We start from the raw sequence: 20837 nt of genomic DNA on the forward strand, positions 1-20837 counted from the left end.
TCTCATTGGTCAGGATCCTCTGGGATCCGCAGCAGGCCTTCTATCCCCACCAGATCTGATATTAAGGCAGTTCACCAGGTTCCAGTAATTTCTCTTTTTCGGAGGGATCCCTTTTCTCTAGAAGATGATGTGGTTTAGGGTATATGGACCTGGTTGACCTGCCTCCCTGCTCTGAAGGTTTCTAAATGGGAAAGGACAGCCTCCAAGTTTCCACACTAGGAGGGTCTGTGCAGAACCAGGCCCCACGACAAAAGGGACAGCAAACCCGGCACCAGCCTGGGAAGCCGAGAGCGCAGCACTGCGGTTGCTGCTTCTGCGCAGGCGCGGAAGGCAGCGGTCAGCTCCATAGGCCTGAGGCCCGAGGGTCCATTGCCCTGGAAGAAGGTCTGGTCAGCAGAAGCATCGTTCGACCTCCCTCGGGTCCCCAAGCCCTCCCCGAATCCACCAGCCCATCCTCTCAAAGTTTCTTTCTGGCCTTGCCCACCTCCAGCATAAGAGGCGGTAAGCGCACGCGTACCGAAGCCATCCCACCCCAGACCCGCGGCTTGACGCCCTCCGGCCTCCGTACCGCGGCAGCGTCTCCATGGCGACCGCGTAAGCCGCGCAGCTCGCTCATTTTTTAGGCGGTGCCTGAGCCTCTCGGAGGCGGGGCAGCCGACGTGTCAGGGCGGAGTCGCAGGTGGGCGGGGAAGAGCAACGGGGCTGGAGGGTGGGATAGCTGTTACGTCAATCACCGCTGGCCGGCTGGACTGGATGGGACCGGCCACCAGGTTGTGGGGCGAGGTCACAGTCTGGTGGGCGGGAGTAGACACTGGGGTTGAGGAGACTGCGCCATCGAGCAGTCTGGTCTGCCGGGGGTCCTGTGAACGTCAGCCTTTGATGGCGTGGTGGTGGGAGAAAGAGAACTATGACTAGGTCGCCTGCCCTTTTACAGTGGCCGCACCTGGGAAGATGGGATTGAGCTCCAAAAGTCGAGCTCCCCTACTAGCCCAGTCTGGAAACAGCATCACTAGTCCCCTGCCTCCCTCTTGTCCACACATTTTCCTTATAATGTAATTTGTTGGAGGCAGAATCTTTCCTCCTAATTCCAAGGTGTAGCAAAAAAAAAAAAAAAAAAAAATACAATAAGCCATAGACTGTGCAAAGGCTTGGAGACCTTAGGGAGACCCACTCCCGGATTTGGGGGTGGTGTATCTCCTGCCAGAGCAGACCTAGGCTCCCCATGAATTGTACACCTTTAAGACCAGCTCCTTAACTGAAAAGTCACCTTCTCCTTAAAGGAGAGTGAAACTAGTTACGCATGCCAGTCATTGGGCTGTCCTGCCATCATCTTTGCTTGGATGGTTTTGCAAGTATACTCCAGCTAAGCAACAGGATTATTGAACTAAGGTGCAAGATTGTCATTGCCCAGGTTTTCCCTAGTGCCCACCTAGATACCTCTTTGGTCTGGTCTGGGCCAGTGTGGGAGGCAGGGATTGGTTTCCTGACTTCAGAGTCTTGGATACAAGAAGCAGAGGAATTTCCAGGGTGGGAATAGGAAACTGTCTTACCAGAAGCCCCTCCCCATCTTATAGGTGTTTTGCAAACTTGAAAAGGCCCCCTGTGTTTTCATCCTGGATGCTCGTTTCCACTGGTATTTTCCAGTTAAACTGTAGTCAGGTGGCTGCTTGCTTGCCATCTCAGCACTTTGGAGATAGATGCAGGAAGATCAGGAATTAGAAGCTCACCACAGTGAGTTGGAGGCCAGCCTGGGCTACTTGAGCCCCCCTTCTTGAATCATAATCATCATTTTCTTCTTCAAACTTTGTAGTACAGTGTGAGGAGCAAAGAATTTAACCAGTACCTTCTTATGTTCCCGCATTTTACAAGTTTAAAGCTAAATTCATAGTACTGTTGCTTTTTTAGCAACTCGAGTCCATTCCCCACCCCCACCCCCAGCCCTGTTGCTAAGACACACACACCGACATCACCCCCCCCCTTGTTTCCAGGTGACTCCATACCAAGAAGGATGAGCAGTGGCCACTGGAGGTCATCAAATGGAGGACACCAGCCCCCAAGCAGTGGCCGAGAAGGCTGCTAAAGACCCCAAGGCTGCTAAAGATCTCAAGGATGATGATGCTGCTGCCACCAAGAGCTTCCCTGATCACTTTTCCAGAGATGGTGATGATCAAATGGATTTTGAAGGGGTCATCTTTTCCTCCTCACCAGTTTTAGACCTGAGTCAAAGAGGCCTGCGCCATTTGGGAAAGTTCTTTAAAATTCCCAACCTCCAAGTAAGTCCAGATCCTGGGAGGGTAGGGCGCACGCGTGCCTGTGGCCAGAAGCAGAATCAGGTAGGATGCACGTATGCCTGCGGCTGGAAGCAGAATCAGCTCTGGCCCTTTGTTCCTCCTGTTCAGAGAGGTGAATTCTAGAAGGAGCAGGAGGGTTAACTGGCGTTTCACTGGCTGATCACAACAAAGAGCAATCGAGATGCGGTGCCAGGCAACAGAGAGAGCTGGGTATCAGGATGGGACAGCCCTCGCCACCCATGGGTTGTGTTTCTTCATGAGAAAGCTGGGTGGAGATCAGTGCCCAGACACCCTGGGTCTCTGATTTAAAACACATGTCCTTCTGAACTCCCCCGGCACTCTGAAAACACTTGGAAACTTTCTCTCGTTCTCGAGATGTTGCACACTGCTTTCCTTTGTGTCAGACCCGCCTTCAGGGAACTCCCTAGTAATGTTGCCTTGTCCCTGGGCTTTCTGGAGCAGGCAGCATTGATGATGGCAGATAGGATAGAGGATGCCCCGGCAGTGCTGGCACTGCCCTGGTGTCACAGAATGTCCCTAAGTTGCATTCAGCTTCATCTGGAACCTAGAAAGAGTACAATGGTATATTGTAAGATGACAGAGTAAAATGCATAAAGACCTTGTCAGAAACTTACATCACAGCACTGAGGTAACTCTGCCCATGTCTGCTCTCAAGACATGAGGGGAGCAAGCACTCTGGCCCTCTTTTTGTATATGAGGTCCTGCTGTGTGACCCAAAGTAGCCTCAGATTCAACAGTCCTTGTGGCCTTGCCTGGCTGGGTATTATCACCTCCGGTTGGGGGGGGGAGTGCATTGTTAGTTACAGGGCTCACCTCCTCCAGCTGCTGCTGGTCACATGTCACTAAGAAGTGAAGCTCTCCATTCTCAGGAGTCCAATCAAGATGACTGTGTAATATGCAATACCCATTGCCTTTATTCAGACAGGAAGGAGGAAATTCCAAAGTCCTTCAGGTCTAACCCAGCCTCATAACTGTCCGAGAAGACAGGTGTCGCTATGCCAAAAAGTCCGTGAGGTAGTAACTACCCAGAGCTATAGACCATTAGGGGTTAGGGGCTTCATTTTACAACTGTGTAGCAATCATTCCCGGAAATTCCACGCTAGGGACATTGATGCTCAGAGGACATAGAAAGGAACCCTGCTCACACAGGACCTGGAGGGAGGGCACATTAGCAGGTGCTTCACTGGCTCCAGACACCTCAGAGCCAGCCTTGCCAGGCTTGCCGGGGAGGGATGATGTGTTCCCCTCTCTGATGCTCACTTTCCCATGTTCGGAAGGAACCCTGGTTTCCACTCTGAGTATCAGGATTAGCTTACACTGAGAGGAAAAGAGCATGCCTGAGACACATGCATGTATAAGGATGTGTCTCCTCATGTATGTGGGGACATCTGCCACCATATGTGGGGAGGGGGGAATGTATCCTCACATGTCTAGAGACAGGCACATGTGTATGCATGCATGTAGATATGTATTCGTATATGCCTGGGGAATGTATATGCATGGAGGCATTCTCATGTACACAAAGGCATACATGTTCTGTATGGGTTATGTACTCTGTGTGCGTGGAAGCAAGCATAACATCCAGTCAGGGGTGTGTGTCATACCATGCATGCCAGCTGCCACACTGTTCTCCAGAGACCATGCCAGCTGCCAGCAGGCAGGGACTGGTGGTCTCCAAGCCGATGTTCTATTTTCATACTTACAGAACACCACTATTGCAATCAACAGTCTTCAAGAACCTGGGAGTCATTTATATCAGGAAGATGGGATCTGTAGAGTTGGGAGCAGTGACACCCTGGCAGGGGGAAGCTGCCAGTGGCTGCCAGAGTAGAAAGGCAGTGCAATTGTAATGGCTGACACACTCACACTTACTGTGTGATCCTGCCAGGGAAGGCCCATTGCCCCCACTCTACAGGCAAGGACACCTAAGAAAAGAGAGGTGCAGGAGCTTACTCAAGGTCACATAGCTAAGAGTTTTTGAACCCTAGATTTAAACTCAGGAAGTGTTCCTGACATCTGATTCTGCCCCGTGACAAGTGTGGACACAAGTATAAATGTGCAAAACAATGCTTTGACAGCATAAAGCAGCAGCATCAATAGAGGCATTTGAAAAATACCGTGTAAGCCAACCACACTGCAACTATAAAATAACACTTTCATGGGCTGGCAAGACGGCTAAGTAGGCAAAAGTGCTTGTCAAGTAGCCTGGCGACCTGAGTTCCATCCCCAGAGCCCATGTAAAGGTGGAAGCAAAGAACTGGATCCACGGAGTTGCCCTTTGATTTTCACATGTGTGCTGCTGCATGCATGCACACCATCCACACATGCAACACAAAATAATAAAATTTCTAATATGTACTTCTAATATATATTATATATAATCCTACATATAGTATTGTATATTTCACATATATAAATGTGTATATATGTGTGGATACACACACATATAGTATACACATACACACATATCATATATACTTATATCATATATATATATATATATATATATATATATATATATATATATGATATATATATAATGTTTCCCCTTATCCAGGAATTCTCAATAGAAAATTTCAGAAACAAACTATGTTTTAATAACATAAAATATATTTTTATGACCATTCTATTTCATTATTGGTTTTTGTTAACCTCTTGCTATGCTGGCTTCACCAGCTACACTTCATCGTGGGAGTGCACAGACAGGAAAGCAGAATGTCCCAGTGCTGTCTGTGGTTTCAAGCATCCACTGAGGGGTCAGGACAACACCACACAGGACTCGGATCAAGCCACATGTATCATGGCTTCTTGCCTGCGTGATGGCCTCTTTCTGTGTGGCTGGTCATCACAGATTGTGCCACAGCAGAATGTATGTGTCTGTGTCCTGTAGTGTCATCCTCACTGCCAACTGGGAATAAGTCAGATGTGGCTCTTGCTACTGTTCACTGGGTCTGCTGCGTGTAGCCAGAGAGAAGGAAAACAGTTGTAGGTTTTTAATCTCTTTGGTTCTTGAGTCTACTGTTTGGTTTGATGTATAGTTGTGGTTGTTTTAGTCCTTTTGGAGATGGTTTTAAATTTCACTGGCTGACAAAGCATCCTCTGGTCTCCTGTGGAAGCAATTACACCTGCAGAGGAATTTGCTCAGCGAGATTCCAAAGGATTTCTTCCAGCTCCTGCCCAACCTGACATGGCTGGACCTCCGTTACAACAAGATCAAGGTTCTTCCATCTGGGATTGGCTCTCACAAGTAAGTGTCCTTAGATGTGCAATTAGATGTGCAATTACAGCTGGGACAGAGGGAAAAAGGCAGACAGAGTTACAGAAGCAGCTGGACACTTGCTTACCAAGTGTCAGGGACATGGTAGGAGACAAAGCTGACAAAGGCCTCCAGAGTTTGGGATCTGTGTTCTCAACTTTAAAACTTATTTTGGAAGAACTAACTGAACATGGGAGGGTTAGAATTAGACTTGGCCCCAGATCACTGCCTAAGGAAGGAAGCTGTCGGGCAAAGGGTAAGGAAGGAAGCTGTAGGGCAGAGGGTAGAAGTGGGAAGAGTTGGCAGGCAGCCAGGGAAGCGGTCCATGCAGGAAGCTTGGCCAAGCGGACCTCAGCAGAACCTCAGGGGATCTCAGAGCTATTAGGATTGGCATCCTGGGGCCAGAAAACAAGAGTCATCCCAGAGTGACCCCAGTTCCTGTGTAAGGGTATCCCAGTGTTGGTACCACGAGTCCACTGCGTAAGGTTTGCTGAGGTTATATTGTTTGGGAAAATGTAAATAAAAATGAAAACCGGAGCACATGGCACATGATGGTGAAAGCAGATGCCCGTGCCTCCAGGCTCTAGCTCGGCAGGAGGCAGCTTGCTTTGGATGTGTCTGAGCCAGGGGGTGCTCAGGAACCCTCCTCTGGAGCTATAAGGACCGTGGGAGCTGCAGGACACGCTATGGATGGACTGAGGGGAAGGCACATGCCTGTCCAGTTAGCTGTTGGTGAGATCACAGAGATGGATCTCTGGAGTGGAACTCTGGGCTGTTTCCACCTGGTCATGCCTGCCTGTTCAGGCCACCTGGTCTTCTGGCCCATGTCCTACATAGAGTGCCTTTCTTCCTCACAAGGGGACCATCTTCTATGCTAGGATATCTGAGTGGTTTTTATCCACAAATTATTTTATTGTTAACACTCGGTCTGCTGAGTAGTTGTTGTCCTTGAGGGTTAAGGCCACATAAACCCTGCTGCTGAGGGACCCCACTTCCTGCTTTGCCCCCAAAGATCCTGGATTTCAGAACTGGAATCCTTGGATTTTGACAGTCAAAGCCAGCTGCTTTGTGTTAAGTTATAATCGAGCATCTGATTTTACACCCATTATGTCATTAAAATTGAATCCACTTGCTGAGGGGCTGAAACATATTAATTAGAAAATTTAAGTAATTATGGGCTCATTAAAGGCTTTAAAGTTAAAAAAAATAATTAAAACAATAGTATCATCAGAGCTCCCCCCCCCCCACCTTCACCATGTGTGGATGTTTAAGCATGGCACAGAGATTAAAACAAGATCTGTTGATTCGTTCTCCTGAGGCTACAAGCTCGCAGGTGTGTGTGTGCAATTGTAAACTGGCACTGATATGAGCAGTGAGGACAGTCTGGTACTGTCAGAACACACAGATGACACGGGTTCTTCATCACATGGGTATTGCTATAGAAAGTAGACACCGTCCTGCTACTTTCAGCTTAATATTTGGTAAATATTAAATATTAAATAAATATTCTTCCAAAAGAAGTCAAGCCAAGTGGGACTGGAATGCCTTTGGCTCTGGTGCTGGAGAAGTCCGTGGCACATTGCTGAGTCTCTTGTCTTGAGTCACAGTCAGCTGCTCCCAGATTGCTGGCATGTCCTCGCTGGCTGTGCCCTATGAGCAGAAGGAGGGAGCACTAGAGCAAAGCCAATGAGCTGGGTCAGGACAGTTGCAGTAACTACCTCTGTGCACATCATGTTAAGCTTCTTGGGGTGGAAGAAATAGGTCAGCGGTTGAAAGTGCTTTCTGGGGAGCAGGCTAGGCTCTCTGTAGACACCCACATGGACTCTCTTTGACCCCAGTTTCAGAGGATCTGACACCCTCTTCTGGCCTCCGTGGGCAGATGGTACATGTACATACATTTAGGCCCTAAAAACCATGCATATACATAATTTCTTTAAATATTAAATCTTTCCCAAAAGAAAGAAAGGAAGAAAAGTTTATTCATTACTTCAAATAAGGCAAGACATGGCTCAGCTAGCACTGGCCACACACCAAAGCCTGTCTATCTTCAGATGAACAGGACAGAGCAGGAACAGGCTGGCTGAGAGCTTGTGCCAGATTTTGGCTGAGGGTCCTTGAGAAGTAAAGGAGGAGGGAGTAATGCATGAATAACAGGTCTAGCTGTAAGAATTAAATCTGAAAAACAAAACAGGACAGGTGCCACACTCCTGCTGTCCTCTGAACTCTGAGGTGTTTGCTGGTGGGGCCTAGTGTGGGTGTGGGTTAGGACGTGTGGGATCCAAGAAAGGAAAATGGGGACTTATGGCATATTTTGTAGACTGTCATTTAATCTTCTGCTTTCTAAACTGCTTCTTGTTTCTTTCTCTTAAAGACATTTGAAAACTTTGCTTTTAGAAAGAAATCCTATCAAAATGTTACCCGTTGAGCTAGGTAAGTACCGCAGCAGTAAATGGAAGGTGGCTGTAAATGCTTTGAAGTTCCAAGGGCTCCTGATGGAGCTGAGAGGTGTGGCCAAAAGGATAAGGAGGCAAGGTGTTCAAAGTCCCTTCTCAGTGTATTAGTTACTCTTCCTGCCGCTGTGATAAAACACCCTGACCTGAAGCAACTTAAGCAAGAAAGGTGTATTTTGGCTCACAGGTTCACAGCAGGCAAGTAACTGAAGGTCTTGGGAGGCCACATTGTGCCCACAGTCGAGAGGCAGAAAGTGGTGAATTCTGGTGTTCACCTTTTTCTACAGTGCAGTATCTTAGCCCTGGGAATGGTGCTGCCCACAGTGGTGGGGGGGAGGGGGTGTCTTTCTACTTCATTTATCCTTATCACAATCTCTCTCCACACCCATAGGCATGTCCAGAGGACTGTCTCCAAGTTCCTTATAGATCTCAGGCCTGTCCTCAGGTAGAGGGGTTAGCACTGTTACCAGACTAAGCTTTGCATATAGAGCACAGCCTAACGAGACCTGGCCTTATGCCTCTGTGTGTGGCCAGCACATGGCCTAGCTTTCCGTGAGGCCAGCACGTGGCCTAGCTTTCCATGGGGCCAGTCCACTCTTGAGTCTGAGCTGCTTTGTTTCCGTGCCCTCCTTTGGACTTAATCTCGGGTCCCAAGTGGATGTGTGAGGCCGTCACTCACTCTGCTGCCCACGGGGCCAGTCCTTTTCTCCTTTACACCTCAATTTGTCTTAGGTTCCACTCGCTTTTATCTTCATCGATTTAAGGTTTCTTTGCTTTTGTCTTCTTTCAACTTTGTTGAGTTGGAAACTTGGGGTTTGACTTCAGTCCCTCTTTTCTAACGGACATTTGAACTGCACTTTATCCTAAAGGCTGCCGTCATTTGATCCATGGTGTCCAGCTTGTCACTCAGCACAACATGTTTTCTGCATGATTCACCCGTGGGCGATGTTTAAGTTGTTTTCTTCTCTGCTGTGACCAAATACCTGACAAGAACAGCTTAATGGCAGAAGGAATTGGCAAAGAAGGCATGGCAGAGTTCACTGTGACTGGAGTGTGCAGCTGGGTTGGGTCAGGAAGCAGAGAGCAGGAAATGCCGCTTACCAATGTCTGCTTTTTGCCTTCTCAGTCAAGGGCCCTGTTCCATGGAATGGTGCCTCCCAGGCTCAGGACGGTTCCCCCTCCCCTCAGTTAAGCCTCTCTGGAGACACCTCATAGGCACACCAGAGACGTCTCCTGAGTGATTCCACACCAGCCCGGTTAATTATAAAGAGTAGCAGAGCTTGCTCCTTAGCTTATACAAAACTAGAGATTCGCCAGCTAGTTTCCTGTGGTGAGTGGCGCTCTGCCATTTAAAAGGCAGAGAGACTCCAGACAGATTAAAAGCACAGAAGCCAACTGGATGCAACCCACTCGCAGTCACTAAAATGCAGGAGGCATGAGCAGCTAGAAGGGAAGCAGCAGGCATGCGGACAGGAGTGACTTCATGTCATTGTGTCACTGAAGCACTGTGCATTTTAAAGAAGATGGACAGCTATGTTTGGCAGAAGATCTTCACTTGGTCTTCTTGACATTATCAGTTGGCCATGAAGCTTGCCTAGAAGTGGGAATGTGGGAGAAGGTGGCCAAATGGATGAATGTGGGAGGAAGGAAAGACCAGGATTGGTCTGTCATCCACACGAGCAAATACAGAAGCGATGGTTGGTTTTTACCTGACCTTGAGACTGGGGTGGGAAGTGCATCCCAAAGACATTCTTAGACATTGTCGATCCAACCAGGTTTGGTCACTCATGCCTGTCATCCTAGCACTTGGGATCTGAGACAGGAGAATTGCTGTGTCTGAGGAGAGTCTGGGCTACAGCAGTGAATTCTAGGCCAGTCTGGGCAATAGTAGAGTGAGACCCTGTATCCACAGAAACAAAAGAATAAACAACTGTCAGTTCTCGTTACCCATGTCCCCATCTTTTCCTCCTCATCCTCTTCTTTATCCTCTTTTTTCATCCTCTTCCTTCTTTTGAGCCAGTCTTTTATAGCCCAAGCTGGCTCAGGAACTCCCCTTATCGCTGAAGATAACCTTGAACTCAGGCGCTCCCTGACTCCACCTGCCTTCCTCCCTCCTGAGTCCCTCTCCAAGAAGGGGGCAGAGGACTGAGATTTCCCCTCCACTCCAGGGCAGGTCACTACACTGACAGCACTGAACCTGAGACACTGCCCTCTGGAATTCCCTCCTAACCTGATTGTGCAGAAAGGCTTGGTATCCATCCTCACCTTCCTACGCATCTGCTCAGTGGAGAAGGCTTTCCCTGGAGATGAGTCGCTTCCAGGTTTGTAGAGAATTTTCTATTACTAGATGAGAACTGGGTGTGTGTGTGACTTCTCCAGGCTCTGTGGGGCTCACGTGGCAAAGACTAGCCCCTACACCATGCCTTGCCCCTACACCAGGCCTTGCCCTGGCTCAGGTCCACTCTGAGCAGTACACGCCTATCTGGGTAGGTGGGGTAAGAGGTATGGGGTAAGGCAAGTGGAACGTCTTTGCCTCCAAGCCAAGCAAGCAGCAGCTCTGAGAGGGCCTTGTGCTCCTCCAGACAGCTTTTTAAAAAGCTCCATGTAGTATCCCAGCACTGGGGAGGCAGAGGCAGAGGCAGGCAGATTTCTGAGTTCGAGGCCAGCCTAGACTACAAAGTGAGTTCCGGGACAGCCAGGGCTACACAGAGAAACCCTGTCTTGAAAAACAAAACAAAAAACAAAAAACAAAAAACAAAAAACAAAAAAAGAAAAGAAAGAAAGAAAGAAAGAAAGAAAGAAAGAAAGAAAGAAAGAAAGAAAGAAAGAAAGAAAGAAAGAAAGGCTGTGGACCTGGCTGCTAGTTGATCCTTAGAGTGGCATTGATTTACTGGCCACTGCTGTAGGCAGAGTCTCATGTTGGTATGACAAAACACCCGATTTTGGTAACTTACAGAAGAAAGGCTTATGTTGGATCAGGATTTGAGGAGAGACAGTCCCTCTGGAGAAGTCATGACAGCAGGCACTTGAAACAGCTGGTTACAATGTGTCTGCAGTCGGGGATGCAGAAAGAGATGAACTTTGGTGCTCAGCTATCTGGGCCCCCAGCTCATCACATGGTGCCACCCACACTGAGGGTGGGTCTTCCCTCCTCAGTTAAGCCTATCTGAAAACACCCTCACAGACCCAGAGATGTGTCTCTGAGGTGATTCTAAATCCAGACAAGTTGATAATGAAGATTGACCCCACAAACACTGAAATGTCTTCTTATTCCACCAGAAGTCTCAGCGCCTAAGATGGGCAGCAATGACCTTCAGTGCCCCGTGCTCCCTCTGCCCCGTAAAGGCTCACCTAGTGAGAACAGCCTTAATGACCCAGAGCAGGAGAAGGAGAAGGCTGACTTCTTCCCACCTATGGAAAGGCTAGACCTGAGTGAGCTCCGAAAATCCAATGCCGCCTCCGAGATATGGCCCAGTAAGGAGGAGATCAGGCGTTTCTGGAAGCTGAGGCAGGAGATTGTGGAAAATGAGCAGGTGGAGACTCAAGAGAAGAAGCTCTTGGCTGTTGAGCTGCCGCCAAATCTCAAGGCAGCACTAAATGTCAAGGAGAAAAAGCACAGGAAGCCATGGCCCGCAGTCAGGTAAGGCTGTGCTGAGGCAGGTTGCCTGACCCACAGAGTTATGCCCTGATCCTCAGAAGCACAGTGTCCGCTTCCTAATGTGCCTGCCTGTTCTAAAACCATTGCTTAGGGTATATTGGACCAGGCCATAGTACAGGAGCAGAGCAGACAGACCAGTGTCACTGAAAACACTTGGCAGAGTAGGACACGAGGCTCATGGGTGGTGTGTGACGCCTGTGCATGCAGCTGATGTGTGTGGGAACTATGTGGTGGTGCGTGTAGAGAGAATGAGAACATGTTCAGACCGGCTCGCACATTCTCCAGAGATATGTCATCGTATCTTGGGGGACATTAATGGGCCTCTGGGGGGTGACAGACTCTTAGAACTGACAGTAACCAGTGGCTTAAGACTCGATCTGGACATTTGGGAAGATATCTACAGAAGTTATGGAGTCTGAGCCTGATAGACTATTGGAGAGCAGCTAGCACTAACTATGCTGTGCTTCTGAACATCGTAAATGTTACTGTGAAGGAGTTTATGTGTACATGTATGGGTATCTTTGCCTCTGTGTGCACATCTGGAGGCTAGAGGATGGCTTCACATGTCTTATTCTGCACCTTGATCTTCGAGTCAGGCTCTCTCACTGAACGGTGCTATTTCTGTTAGTCTATCTGGCCAACAAGCTTCTAGGATCCGTCTGTCTTTGCCCCCGCCCCACAGTGCTGGGCTGGCAGGTGCATGCCCCTGCTGCTGCCTTCTACACGTGTGCCTGGGGGGACAGACTCAGGTCTTCACACCTGAGCAGCAGACATTTCATCCATGGAACCGACTCTGCACTTCCTGGGTTTGAACATTCATCTAAATCTTTAGGCACAGGCATACACACACACACACACACACACACACACACACACACACACGCACACACACAGCTCAGCACAGCCCAAAAGTTCTGGAACCCTGCACCATGGCCTGTGGTGTTGGTGGCCTGGAGCTACTGAAATGTTCTCAATTTGAGTCACAGGCAGTGGGAGCAGTAGCACCCTCCTGTGATGCTTAGGAACCTCTCTCCTCCCCCTAATGCTCACTGCGATGAGTGGTAATGACAATTTATTTTGACAATCATGGTCCACTCTCTAAAAGTACTTAAGTTTGTCTCTCTGTCCAACATAGACACCAGAGTTCAGCCCTGGAAGACTGATGTGGCTTCAGAGGTTGGAACATTCAGTGTGTGAGCACACTCCCTCTGGTTCCCCCTGCAGGCACTGTGCCACCTCCTGGGAATGGGTTAAGGATGCCCTTTCCTATGGACCACAGCTCAGTAACTGATGGGCACCTGGAGGACAGAGTCCTCAACTGACATGGGTCAGTACTGAGGCTTTCTCTGGATTGCTGTAGCTGGGACCAGTGACTATTTCAGTATGCAATGGACCCACCAGGCCTGCTTTAAGCTTTTCTGCTATTTATTAGGGCAGGGGCTGGGGTCTTGGTTTTGGTTTTTTGAGACAAGGTCTTACGCTGTCACCTCCTTTTAAATCTGTAACCTTCTTTTACATCTGCATGTGTTCATCACTGTCCCCCCAAGCAAGCATGCTTACCATCATATAGTTACGTTTTCAGCTATTAACATTTTGTCATTTTAGAAAGAGGTCTACCTCCTTCAAAGGCATCTTGCCCAACCTCCCTTCAACGTACCAAAACACAGTTCATACAAAAAGGATGGAAGACACTCACAAGGCGGCTATTCAGGAGCTCCAGGAGAAGGAGACAGTGCTGGAGCAACGGAGGAGGTGCGCCTGGGCTGGGATAGCGTTAGGATTGGGAGACCTCCCAGTGGTCAACCATGTTGGTGTGGTTTTGTTTCCAGCCTCACCAAGGGACTGATGGCTTCAGTTCTCCTAGCCAGGTTGGGTCAGTGTCCCTCATTTGGAAGCCCTTGCTGGCACATCTCTCATGTCCTACAGTTCTCTGAGAGGCCCAGGCTCTTGCCCAGACCTTCAGAGACTCCTTGTGGGATTTGCACAGCATGATAGCTAGTGGGTATCCTTTGAGCAGTTGACTGTCCCGTACCTCCCCAAGGCCTGCCTGCATTTTCCAAGTGCCTTAGCTCTTTGCCCATCCCCACCCCCACCCCACCCCCACATACACACTCAGGCCAAGTACCTTTCTCCTCCTCTGCCCATCCCTAGGGCCTGCCATCATATCTAAGGAATGCTCTTAGAAGTGACCGGCCACCTGTGAACTTCTCATGTCGGTGGCACACTAACACCACTGACACATTCCCTACCCTTCCGTTCCTTTCGTCTAGCTTGTCACCCCCACCATTCTCAACAGCTATTCTCCTCTGCCTTTGTAGCTCTACTGACAACCCAGCTGTGTCCGGTTATGGACACCCTCCAGCCAGCCGGTATGGATCACATCCACAGTACCACAGGGCCCCAAACCTCATGGTTGGGTTTGGCCAGTGGGGGATCCCAGTGGATTTGTACGCACTGGTTAAAGCAAGGATGGACTCTCTATGTCCTTAGCTTCTGTGAACTTCCTAATCATATCCCACATGCTGCTTTTGACTTCATCTTCTTTCCTATTTAGTTATATTTTTTTCTTACTGTCCCTCCCCTGTCCTGTCAGGATTAGGGATCCTGGTCACACAGGCACATGTCCCTGAAACCTCCCACTCCTCCCCTCTGAAGCCTGGCTATAAATAAACCTCCTGAGGCCACAATCAGGAAGTCTGCCTCTGTTTGTCTGGGACCTAACTGGGGACACACTGCCCACAAGCAGCATTCATGGTAGCCTATGGCTGGCAGCATAGCAGACACCCTAGAGTCAGTTTCCTCTTCCACAGTGGGCTGTCCCCTTTGTTGAGAGCATGCAGTGTATACAAAGAACCGGTGACTTCTCTCCATTGTCCTACCTCTGTTTTATGCCCCCTTGCTGAGCAGCTCACTGGGGGGCGGGGGCAGGCACCCTCACTTTCCCAATTAGGAGCTTCCTGAGGGGTGTACCTTGGGATGGAGAAGTAGCTAATGAAATGGGAGTCCCTTGTCCAGGGGCTAAGCAGAAGATTTGGAGCACGTCTAAGCACTGGGGGCTAGGGACTTGGACCATCCAGGCCGGTGGCAGGACACCTGGGAGGAGGTATAGAGGAGAACCCAGCTCTATACACGTTGGAACCCAAGAGACCCTGGAAGTTCTAAGGCACCTACACAGGAGATGGAGCTCAGGGAAAGAGAGATGGGGAGACCCAGACCAAGGCAGGAAATGCATGAGCTAGTGCCCAGGTGCCTCTCTCTGAAGAGGGCAGGAAGAGGCTGATCTGGAACAGGATTTGGGGTACCAGCCATGGAGCTGATGTCTGGAGAAGATTCTAAGAGGAAGGTGTACTTGGGGCAGGTAGCAGAGGTGGCTTTAATGTGACAAGGCTTCATTCCATCCCTACCACTCTGGACACGGTGAACATTCTGCATCCCTAGAAGCTCACTTGGTCCCCCTGGGAGTCCAGTGAGATGGAAGATGTGTGTTATCAAGTATCTGAGAAGCTGCTGTGACCCTCAGCAGGTTCTGCAACCTGTGATGCAGTGCCATGACCTAGCTCATCCTCCCTGGGCAATGGGACTTGGGGAGCCCGGCTGCCATAGCAAGGTATCAGCCTGTAGCACGAAGGGCAACCTACATCCAGGGGCTTTCAGTTGGGATCTGCTTACCCCAGTCTCTGCTCAAAGTGTTTTGGAAGAAGCCCAGCTGAAGGAGGGGGAGGGGAGGGAAAGGCTACCAGTCTCTCACTGTAGACAGACAGACAGACAGACAGACAGACAGACAGACAGACAGACAGACAGACAGGAGGCTTAGTGAAGCTGAAATGACAGACCTTGTCAGCTCTGCTTGAAGTAACTTGTAGCTGTGACTTTAATGTGACCATGCTTCTTCTCCAGAGACAAGAGAGCTCTGCAGGAGTGGCGAGAGCAGACCCAGCTCATGAGGAGCAGGAGGGAGCTCAGTAAATTCCAGCCTCCACATAGGAACATGGTACGTGGCAGACGAGGTGGCTCTGGTCCCCTGTGTGGGCAGGGCGAGGCTCACACACAATTTCCAGGCTAGTCCTCTAAGTCAGGGGTGCTGCACACAGCCCCACCCCGTGAGCAGCACTGCAGCTGCCCTGGCCCTTGAAGCTGCCCTCGGCCTGCTGACTACTGGTTCCATCTGAAGGACTCGGTGCCCAAACCTGAGGGGGGAAAGAGCAAACCACTAAGTTGAGATGTGTCTGTGGGCGTCACCCTCTGAAGTCTGCACCCATGTGCCAGCCATGTTGGGACCTAAAGAACAGTGGCCTTGCAACTTATCCTCGACCCCAGGGTCCCCATGAGACTGTGTCTCACAGGGTGCCTGTGCAGCACCCCTTGCAGATCCTGGTCCTGTAGTGCACAGGGGGCAATCGGCCCCAGGGAACTGGCTGCTCCTCCAGAATGTACCCGGCGTCCTCTGTGCTTGGGTCTAGACAGGCAGCGTGCTTCTTGGCTTGTTTACAAGTATTTCCTCAAATTTTTTTTTCTAAAAATACTCACTGTGTCTGGCCAGGTGGCAGCAGTGTATGCCTTTAACCCCTGCGTTTGGGAGCAGAGGCAGGTGGATCTTTGTGAGTTCAAGGTCAGCTTGGTCTACAGAGTGAGTTTTGGGACAACTAAGGCTTCACAGAGAACCCCTGTGTCAAAAACAAAAACCAAAAACAAGACAAAAACTGACTTCCCATGTCCAGCAAGCCATTGGTTAAGGCAGTAGCTGGGGAAGGTCCCAAGGCTTTGTGTAGTCTGCTCTCACCACTCTGCTGGCCTGCTGATGAGGTCAGTGTGCACAGTTCAAATCTTTAAAAAAAAATTTTTTTTTTTAGAACTTATAGTGAAGTTCCAGAGTCAACGCAGAGTTCCACACATCCCTCCTCTCTTCCTTTGATGCTGATATTGTCCCAGGTCACAGAGCAGCACTCAGAGTAGACATGCCTAGTGCTGCCCTGCTCCAGTGGGGTCCTCTTCTCAACTAGTATTCACGCTGTGCTGTCTGGCGTGCTCTGGCTGGACCCTTGTGTCTCACTACGTCTTCCCTGACCTGATACCTGGGGCTAGGGGTTCTTATCAGTTGTATCTCCATCTGGTTTCACTTCCTAGGGTTTAGTGACAGATTTGTATTAGGAACATGGATGCCACAAAACAACCATTGTATCTTTCTCTGAGCAGCTGGGCACTGGTTCACATGTACCCGGCTATGGTAGTTTGAATGAGAATGACTTTCAGAGGCTCATATATTTTAATACATGGTCCACAGTGGGTAGAACCCTTTGGGAAAGACTAGGAAATGTGGCCTGCCTTGTTGGAGGAGATCTCACCAGGGCTGGGTTTTGAGGTTTCAAAAGCTTTACCATTCCCAGTTATAGCTCTCTCTTTTCCTCTTTCCCTCCCTCCCTCCCTCCCTCCCTCCCTCCCCCTCTCTCTGCTTCATGGTCATCTTAGTGTGTAAGCTGCCAGCTACTGTCCCTGTGCCATGCCTGCCTGCCTGCTGCCAAGCTCCTTACCGTGGTGGCCATGGTCTAACCCACTGAAGCCATAAGGAAGCAAGTTTAGTATTGGGTAGTAAACACTTCCTTTTATAAGTTGCCTTGGTGGTGGTATCTCTTCACAGCAAAAGAAAACTAAGACCGCAGCCTTGATCCCTTTTGGGATAGCATGTTTATCCCTTGCAGTCATGCTGGCCTCGCCTCCAGACTCCAGTTCTTAACTGAGCTCTCCCAGAGCATCTCTACCAGGTCAGCAACAAATCTGTAGGGGGGGGGGGCTTGCTGACCACCTGCCATGCCCCTTTGTCACTGACTTCTAGTGCACCTTGCCTGAAGCAGAGACCTTTGTCACCAAATCTGTAGGGGGGCCTTGCTGACCTTGCCTGAAGCAGAGACCTTTGTCACCAAATCTGTAGTGGGGCCTTGCTGACCTTGCCTGAAGCAGAGACCTTTGTCACTGATGCCTGGTGTGGCTAGTCCACAGTAGGGCTGGGCAGCTGATGGCTGAGTAGGGCAGGCTGCTCTCCAACTCAAACAATGGTTTGTTATCTTAAGAAACAAGAAAAAGAAAGAAACAAACAAACCTTGGAAATGTTTGCTACTGTAGAATGTCACAGGAGAGTGACAGAAAGCACAGGGTAGGGATTTCAAATTCTGATGTAGGTAGGGTCCCTTGGCGGTGTGGGTCCCCTGCTCATGGCCAGTAGAGACAAAGGTCTGCCATCTCCTGGGATGGAAGGTCAAGAGATTTGGACTCCTCCAACTCAAACAGGACCTGTCACCTCATGTCATGTACACTTCTTACCCAGGAAGCCTTTCTCAGGATCTTCCTAAATGATGTCGTGAGGACCACAGAGGCTTTCGGGGAAAGCATGCTGTAAGCTAGCCTCGGTCCCTCTGTTCATCCTGAAGGTCCACCATGGTACTGCCTTCCGCACTGTGTGCGATGTCAGAGAGGAGTGTGTGTTCCTTACTCCTTTAACACTACATTGTACTATGCCAAGTGTTCACTTTAGTGTCCATCATTCTTTCTATATTCCCCAGATTTTTCATGTGTACAAAAAAATGAAAAGTACTTTTATCAGCCAGGCAGTGGTGGTACACTGATTTAATCCCAGCACTGGGGAGGCCAGCTTGGTCTACAGAATGAGTTTCAGGACAGCCAGGGATTTATTTCTTTCTTAAAAAGAAAGAAATAAAGAGAGAGGGGGGCTGGAAAGATTACTTAGGTGTTACAACAAACACTTGCTGCTCTTGCAACCTGGCTTCAGTTCCAAATACCCATAAGGTAGCTTACAACCATCTCTACTTCCAAGGGATCCAGTGACCTCTTCTAGCCCCCTTGGTAACCAGGCATACTCATGGTACACATACATACATACAGGCAAAGAACTCAGTACACACAAAGTAAAAACAAAAATCTCTTTTTTAAATTTTTTTTTAAAAGAAACCAAAGATTAAGGGAGAAATAGGGAGAGGATGTGACAGGCAGTTCCCAAGAGAAACCCCAAATGGCTGGAGGAGTGGGTTCATGGTGTGTGAGCTACTCTACCAGTCCAGCTAAGAGCCCTGCACTTCAAGCAGTCTGTGAGTACAGCCCCCAGCAGCCTCCTGGAAGTTCATCTCAATAACAGGACAAGCAGATGGAGGATGTCTCCCAGGTGATGAGGGCTTTCCTAGCACCCTCAAAGCCCTGGGGCAGAGCCCCAGCACCACAGAAGCTAGGGACTGTCTTGTGATGCAATCCCAACACTTGGAAGGCAGAGACAGGAGAATCAGCTAAGGATGGAGTTTGAGGCCACATGAGGCCTTTTCTCAAAAAGCAAACAAACAAGGTGGTGTCTTTGGCGACTCCATCGGTTCACTCTTCAGAGATGACAACAGTCTAATAGGCGCAGTGAGCAAGGATGCTTGGTGGTGCATTTTGTCATCTGCAGAAACATCTGCAGTGGGGACTAGAAGGTGTGTCCCTGTGGCAGCCTAGGGGGAGTTCTCAGCCTGTATGGGCTTCTGCAGTTGGGCAGGAGGTCACTAGAGGGTGCTAGGGTGCTGAGCACGGCTGGAGGCTGCTGGGCGGAGCTGATGCTCCAGCCTTGAGCACTGAGTGCCAAGCCCGAGTACTCACCACATGTGAGGAAATGCCTTTGCAGCTTGGCTCCAGACTGAGCCCCCTTGCCTTTCCCATGCTTCTTGTGACCCGTGAGTGTGTAGGTCGTAGCCTGTGCAGGCACAGCCTGGTAAAAGACTTCTGAGACTGGACACTGGTAAGACTCCAGGTCTACCACCCTATTCAGAAAAAGCTTATATTTCTCTTCTCTGTGTTGTTCTGAAGCCTGGCCTGTAACCTTTGAGCCCGCCCCCTCACCCCCCACCTCCCCCACCCCGGGCCTCCATAGGGATTGTGTATTTGCCTTCTCTTGTAAAGCTGGTGAGAACCTGCCCCAGTCACCGACTCCAGGGCCTAAAAGGTTGCCCAGTTTTCAAGCACTTACATTTTTGTTGTTGTTCATAGAGAATAAGGTATTTGGATGATTTTTTCTTGCCTATATTTTTCTGTAATAGTAAATGTATGTAGGTGAGCCCCACCCCCAACACATGCCTTTAATTTTTAAAGCAAGTAATGTCTGACTTTAATGGGGAAGAAAAACAATCACCTGGACTTACCATCATGCATTTCTTTCTGCCGGAATTTCTTTGGAAGACTTTTGATCTCCTGTGGCGAAACAGCTGTCATAGTCTGCAAGCATGCAGAATTCTGTTGTGCCCCAGCCCTGTGCATCTCCGGGGTGGGGGATGGCTGTAAAAGAAGGGTGTGGTGGCTCCTGTCCCCTCACTGTATCTTCCTGGGTTGCAGGCCTTTCAAAGTGTCAGGCATGCTGGATTTGAACTGCGCGTGCTGGCAGATAAGATTCCAGCTCTGGAAATCTTCTGCTGCTCGGGAAGGGGAGATGCAGGGAACTGATAGGAGGCAGGGTCTGGCTGAGTTCAAAGTCCACCCTTGCAGGGAGATAGTGCATAGCAGGGGCCCTGGCAGGAAGCTCCCTCCCCCTCTGCTACTCAGTCTCACTCCAGCAAGTCAGCCAGGGAGTCTCACACCCTGCCTCCCCGTGCACGTACCCTGCACATTGCAGACAGACACATGCATACTTAAGGTCCAGAATCCGAGGCTGAGTTAGTTCCCCACCTCATTCCCTGGAGGCAGCAGGGTTAGCAGCACTCATCACGTGGTCCTCGTTGCCCTTACTAGCATGTCCTATCCAGGCACATCTGCTTGCCTGGAACTGCTGAAACAGCTTTGGGTGTGGGTGCCATCTAATGGCTCTGCGGGAAGCTGACCATTATGGCAGAAGACCTGGGAGGAAGATAGAAATGTCTCTAGTCTTTAACCACTAAGATGTTAGAAGTTATTTCTCTGCCAGTGAAATGAGCCAATTCAAGCCAGACTGGATGATACTAAATGCAGGTTTATTAGGAAGCTGCTCTCAAGTGAGTTCACTAGCCTCAAGGACCAAGGCCAGGGAAATCATCATGGGGAAAGAGGGGATGAGAGATGGAGGAGAGAGAGAGAGAGAGAGAGAGAGAGAGAGAGAGAGAGAGAGAGAGAAGAAGAAGAAGAAAGCCTGGAATGTGGGTCTAATGGGAGCCACCTGC

At 49.6% G+C, this 20837-nt stretch overlaps 1 protein-coding gene across 1 annotated transcript in view; it reads left to right on the top strand.

Annotated features, from left to right (window-relative positions):
• The first annotated feature begins 317 nt into the window (after window positions 1-317).
• Lrrc27 (leucine rich repeat containing 27) overlaps window positions 318-20837 on the top strand; it is a 27911-nt gene continuing 7391 nt past the window's right edge. The window contains exons 1-8 of the mRNA XM_021194701.1: window positions 318-594; window positions 1989-2273; window positions 5429-5559; window positions 7940-7998; window positions 10187-10339; window positions 11298-11658; window positions 13282-13428; window positions 15574-15667. Of these exons, the coding sequence (XP_021050360.1) occupies window positions 2037-2273; window positions 5429-5559; window positions 7940-7998; window positions 10187-10339; window positions 11298-11658; window positions 13282-13428; window positions 15574-15667 (1182 nt within the window). The 5' untranslated portion in view covers window positions 318-594; window positions 1989-2036. The remainder of the gene's footprint in view (window positions 595-1988; window positions 2274-5428; window positions 5560-7939; window positions 7999-10186; window positions 10340-11297; window positions 11659-13281; window positions 13429-15573; window positions 15668-20837) is intronic.

Source organism: Mus pahari, chromosome 1, assembly GCF_900095145.1.
Source record: "Mus pahari chromosome 1, PAHARI_EIJ_v1.1, whole genome shotgun sequence".
NCBI classification, from domain to species: domain Eukaryota; kingdom Metazoa; phylum Chordata; class Mammalia; order Rodentia; family Muridae; genus Mus; species Mus pahari.